Source organism: Tetrao urogallus, assembly GCF_951394365.1.
Source record: "Tetrao urogallus genome assembly, chromosome: Z".
In the NCBI taxonomy this organism is placed as follows: domain Eukaryota; kingdom Metazoa; phylum Chordata; class Aves; order Galliformes; family Phasianidae; genus Tetrao; species Tetrao urogallus.
The window spans coordinates 4,170,622-4,176,621 of NC_136816.1; the positions used below are offsets into that span (position 1 = coordinate 4,170,622).

Below are 6,000 nucleotides of genomic sequence, written 5' to 3' on the forward strand. Positions count from 1 at the left end.
TCACCATGTGCTTATCCCCAGCATACTAACCCCCATCAAGAGTGAGCAGGGCTTGACCTCTCTGAAACCTTCTCACACAGCTGGGATAGCCACATGTTGTAGGTAAGGTGTCATTAGTGCAAGTGGCCAGGTTCTTTCCAGGTACCTGTGTGCAAAACTCCTCCGGTGCATGCACTGGTGCTTCCCAGACACACGTTTGCCAGAATTGTTTCTTCTATTCTTGCAATTCAAGGTATGCACTGATGTCCCGGCTGGGATCACTGATGTCTCAGCACCTAACCAGAAGGTGTGCCCTGCCTGTGTCTAACAAAACAGAAGAGCACCTCCGTGACCTGTTAAGGCAGGGGTGGAAGTCAGCAGATGTGATCACCTCGGTGGGATCTTTGAGAGGCTTAAAGTCTGTGGAAATTCTCTATCACATGCTGAGTATAGGTCTGTAGGGCTTCCGTTTCTCCCTACACAAAGGCTCACCAGAAGGCAGAAGAGTTCCAAGAGAACCTGATCCCTGCCTCTGCCTTCACCACCACCACCTTCTGCTTTGTGTTTGTCTTGAGTGGCTACACCGGGGCAGCTCTGGCCAGGGATTGCCAGTGTGTTGCTTTTCAGAGATGGAGAGCAAACCAAGAGTATCTGCTTTTGGAAGAGCTTCACTGCTCTGCCAAGTGGGCAGTTTCTTCCGAAGAGGATGTATGGGCTTAGCAGGTGAGAAAAAAAAGCATCAGCAAAGAAATGAGTCAAGCACCAACAGTAAACAAGACTGAGACAGGCCAAGCGTGCCATTTAAAAAAAAAAACAAACACCAAGTGGAATAATGGTTTTGTTTGTTTTTTTTTTCATGACACCAAGTTGCTTGAAATCCTGTTCTCTGAGATGTGGAAGTTCTTACAATTTATGTTGTTCTTGTTTCCTAGTTGTAACATGCTTGTTCAATGTACTAATGCTGGTCTTTTCCCTTTCTACCAGTACACCTGTAAATTACTGTCTAGCAAGGTTACTTCAGAGGTACTTTTCAACTGCTTATTTATTTTTGCTTCCTCTTGCATGGTGGTTCCCAGTGCATGTTGCTGCAGTTTGCATTTTCATGCTGTGTGCCAGTACTGTTTTGTATCAAAGCTGGGATGCAAATGTGTGGGGGATATCCCATCTTATCTCCCATCAGCCAGTGTTTGTGTGGCTGGTTTTCTCTCCCCTGGATTCTTGTTACAGCCCCTGGCATGGGAGGGGTTGCAATTAAAAGGTTGGAAGCTGCAGCCCAGGACTGAGGCATTCCTGAGGCATGAAGTGAGAACTTCTGTCACGCCATTCTGCTGGCAAAGCCACGCCTGGGGCCCAGGCACTCTCAGATATTGTGTGTGGCATTCCTCCATCCCTGGTATGAAGCAGCAGCAAAGTGCAGCATTTTGGAAGACATCCCCACACCAACCTTTCTGTGGTGGAAGAAGAGAGGCAGATGTGAGTGCATGGTCCCAGCGTGGGGAATGGTGTGAGCATGTCCCCGTCCCTGTGCATCGCAGTGTGATGAATGACGCAGCCCCACCACTTCATATCCACGCCGGTCTCAGTGTAGAAGAAACCCAGACCTGATTAGAATAAGGGTAAATTTTCAGTGGCGTTTGGCATTCTGGCAGAATGTGCGAGGTAATAACTTGCACTGTTTTTTAGGAATGAGGTGCTCAGTAACATGGACATTTCAGTGGCCTGCAGTTTTCTGCGCAGGTGTACTTGTGAATCTGTGCTTCTCTAAGGGACACAAACAGGTCCTAGTAATGGCTGACACTCATCTGTCCAGCACCAGTACTGTGCTACAATACTCATATCTCCCACTATTTCCCCGTCTCGTAGCATATCTTCTCCACATCAGGCTGCTCAAGACAGGTACATGAATGTCATCTGTCCTGGAGAGTAAAGAAAAATAAAAACTGTGCCTTCTCCTATTCTTTATTTTATTGTGGGTTTTCTCTTACTGCTAGCAGTCAGCAGTGACTGATCCTTGTGTGGAGCATTTCTAGAGAGTTGAGCAGTATAGGAGCTTCCACAGTAGTGGTCAGGGCATCATGTACTGTGAGGGGCAGGAGCTCAAGGGCAGGCTCCATGTGCCTGCGTTGGGGAAGGGTACTGGCATGAGGAGCAGCGAGCTGGAAGGCAGTGTGCATGGATGGGGAAGGGGAAAAGATGTGTTTTCAGCATGGCCATGAAGAAAGCTGTTACCAAAAGAGCCAAGTCTGTGTTAAAATCACATCCTTGTGCAGTTCTACAGAGACCACTGATAACCGTGTGCCTGCACAAGTGGAGATTGTTCTCATCCTTAAAAACAGCTGCTTTTGTTTGTACAGGTCTAAGTGTTACCGGATATACTTGGCATTAACCTGACTTTACTAAATACCAGTCATACTGTAGTTGGTAACTGTGGTCAGGTAATTCTGACATTGTTTTTTAAGGTGACTGCTGAAATTTTTATGAAATAAAAAACCAGCAGACTAGGTCTGATGCAGAGGACACACAGCTTATGCTACAATACTGACCAGCAGCAGTAGTACTCTTATTTTCTTGTTTTGGATAAGAATGCTTTGATTCCACCAGCCAGCTCCTCAATATGCTCGCTGGAGGTCAGGTATGTTCTAGCACTGTGTGGGCACAGCGCAGAAAATACCTTTGTGCTGAAGTAGCTGATGCAGTTCATCACTCAGTAGCTCTAACTGTGTGTTAAAGCATTTGGTTTTCTGTTATTTCTTTTTTGCCTGATGTGCTTCTCTGGAGGTGTCTTTCTGCATGGAGGTGGCAGAACGTAGACACTCCAATCTCTGCATTTTCTTATTTCTGTTGCTCTTAGTTCTTCCAGGTCCAAATGGGAAGAATTAGTAATATATGAAGCTCCAGAAAAATCTATTTGCTTCCACATTGGTTTTCTGCCACTGTACAGTGAAAATTAGCTTGTATTGTACAGTAGTCAGTTTCACTCAGTCCCAGGTGGTGGGATTATGCTGTGGACTGAAGCATGTCTATGTTTTGCTCTTTATTCTCTTTACCAGTAAGAGAGCAGATATTGTTATGCCTGTCAGAGTAAAATGCAGGACAGGTCAGTCTCCATCTCTAGGATGGGTAAACAAATTAATCTTGCAAATTAATCTTGATGGTGATAGCTGTTTTGACCTTTTTTCAAAATCCTCAAAAACACTTGAAATCTGTCAAGGAAAAGCCTCTGACGTTCTCAGCAGAACCTAGAGCTGCAACAAGAAGATTGGTGCAGCATATTTTTACAGGGCAGTTTTACAGCCCTACGACTTGGTACACATTTCTGCTTCACTCCAATTCCTGCACTCCAGATCCTCTCTTTTGATGCACCTACTGGTCACATTACCCACACAACAACAACTTATATCGTGTTGCTTTTTCCATGGATGTTATCAGCCCAGACCACTAGGCTAAGTGTGAGCCAGTTGCCCGCCTTATGATCCCTTTGGAGCCCACCCCCCATCTCTGGTGGTGTTCCAGGTACAGTCAGAGAGCAGTGGCAGCAGATGGTCCCATCTATGGGTACAGGTGGTTCTGTGGTCCCAGCTGCTAGGCTGGGGATCTGGGCTCGGAGCTGAGCCTGCCATCCATCTTCGCTTTCTGCTGACTGATCTGAAGGAAAAATCCTCAGGTTTTCCAAGTCATGGCTTTTTACGAACACCACCAAAGACCATTGCAACAGGATGATTTCCAGCAAGGAAGACAGTGATCAGAAATTGTTGTAAATTATGTAAAATCCCTTTTATTTTCAGCTACCATAAACCACACCAAATTCAGGAGATGTCTCTTGGATGTATCACTGCTCTGTGACAATGTCAGTTTCAGTTTGAAATTTGTGCTGAATTGGCTTTTTTTTTTTTAATCTGAATTTCATTATCTAGTGGGGAAAACAATAATTTTCTTAGTTTTTCTTAATTGTTACTCTACACTGGTCTCAGTAGCCTGCTAGTAGTTGCCTGTTGCCATCTGAAGAAAAAAAAAAAAAAAAAACAACACAATGCTTTTTTTTTTACCCTTTGTTGCTAACCATAGACCAGCCTCTCTAATTTCTTACTCTGACAGTGACGATGCCCTGATAAGTGGTTTTATTTCTCCACTGTTCAGACACACGTTTTGGACTGTCTTCGCATGGCTTGGGCACTCAGCACCCCAGGCACGTAGCTTAAACCTCCAGCCCTCAGCCTTGCAATTGCTTCACTGCACTGCTTGCAGCTAATATCCCAGATGGATTTCCTCATGGATTCCTTTTTTCCCCTCAGATGAATCGTTAGTTTTCTGGGTGCATTTGCCCTCTAGTGGATAAAATAAAAACTGTTCAGCCTTGCTCCCATTCCCACAGCTTAGGGAAAGGCAGTGGGCATGGCACAGTTCCCCAGGGTAGTACTACCAGAGCTCAAGAAGCATTTGGGCAGCGCTCTCACACACACGGTTCGGGTTTGTGTAGTGCTGTGTGGAGCAGGGTTTGGACCCCGTGGTCCTTATGAGTCCCTTCCAACTCAGTTTTGTAATTCTTAAACTTCAGCTGTTTATTTCTGCCCCATCCAAGACTTAAGTCATCACCTCATCTGACTTCTATGCAGAGGAATCAAATAGCACAGCCCTATCTCAGAAGGCCACTTTTGTGCAGAGCAGCATGCTAGAGGCTATAGTACCTGGGGGGGCAGCCATTAGCTGATGGAACAGTCATATATTGTTGTTTGGGCTTTTCTACTCCTTTTATTTCTTTCTCTTTTACTTACTGGCTCTTTAAACTTAAGAACTGCGCTTCTGCAGGACGACTGGTGCAGGCAGGCATACACTGTTCTGTATCTGCAGAGGAGCACATTGTGTGCACACCCCATTGCTAGCACCCTTTGGTCCACTCTGAATTATTTTTTTAAGTAAGTCTGTTGCACATGTATTAAAACTGTTCCTCACCTAAAATAATTGTTTCTGTGCATGCACGTGTGTCCATATATAAGACGCATACCGTATGTGCGCTTTTATATGCGTGCATATGTTTGTGCATATATATAATATAGATACATTTCTATGTGTGTTGTTACATGTGTACATATATATGCATACATGCCTCTCTACATATAACACACCTGCTGGATGTGTGGAGTTTTTGTGCCTGTTCGCCCAGTGATGTGACGGATGTCCTCTCCTTCTGTCCCTCCAGGTGCTGGAGGCCACCAGGGTGAACCGCAGGAAGAGTGCGCTGGCGCTGCGCTGGGAGGCCGGCATTTACGCCAACCGAGAGGAGGACGAGTAGCTGTGCAGCATCACCTGCTGAACCAAAAGAAAAAAAAAAAAAAAGAAAAAAGAAAAAAAAAAAAAAAAAGAAAAGAAAATATGAAAGAGAAAGGAGGGGGAAAAAAAAAAAAAAAAAAAGGAAAAAAAAAAAAAGCAGCATTTTAATCTGATATTTATTAAATACACAATGAACTCAATGATGCACACAGACATAGAAACAATCCAGCTCCCGGCAACTCTAAAACAACAGGATCAGCCCACTCAGAAAACACCCCCTCCTCCCCCCCCTGCTTCCCCCTCCCAAATGATGCTAGGGTTGCAGGGCCGGGGAGTCCCGGTACACACCTCGGGGTCTGTGCCCACATCGGCCTCACCCCTGCAGCGTGACGACGTCACCCTCTGATGCTGTTTGTTTGAGGGGACCGAAAGGTTTGGGGTTGGGAATGGAATGGGGTTGTTTTTTTTGGAGGGGGGGTCTGCGCCCCTTATCTAGTAATTTATCTGTTTAAATGAAAAAAAAAACAAAAACCCACAAATAAACGGGGAAGCATCTGTTGCAAATGTACAATCCAGCAGACTCAGTAAATACAGCCCTTGTGTTGCAAACACAAGCCATCACAATTCAGGAGTGGAATAGATGGGGATGAGAGCTAAGCCAAATGGTCACCTTAGCTTTAGGATCCTGTATGCTTGCAATATCACCTGAGCTCCAGGTTCTCAGATCATATTTACCTAACAAAGTTTCTAAAT

At 45.1% G+C, this 6,000-nt stretch overlaps 1 protein-coding gene across 7 annotated transcripts in view; it reads left to right on the plus strand.

Moving 5' to 3' along the window:
- Positions 1–5,269, plus strand: part of PALM2AKAP2 (PALM2 and AKAP2 fusion) — a gene marked incomplete at both ends in the record, with an annotated part of 248,520 nt that extends 243,251 nt beyond the window's left edge. For 4 of the 7 annotated variants that reach the window (XM_079548123.1, XM_079548125.1, XM_079548127.1 and 1 more), the window contains one exon: positions 5,177–5,269. In XM_079548123.1, coding sequence (XP_079404249.1) covers positions 5,177–5,269 — 93 coding nt within the window. Of the gene's footprint in view, positions 1–963; positions 1,003–5,176 lie in introns of all 7 variants that reach the window. The other 3 variants (XM_079548124.1, XM_079548126.1, XM_079548128.1) reach the window with 1 other exon arrangement.
- Between the last annotated feature and the right edge of the window lie 731 nt (positions 5,270–6,000).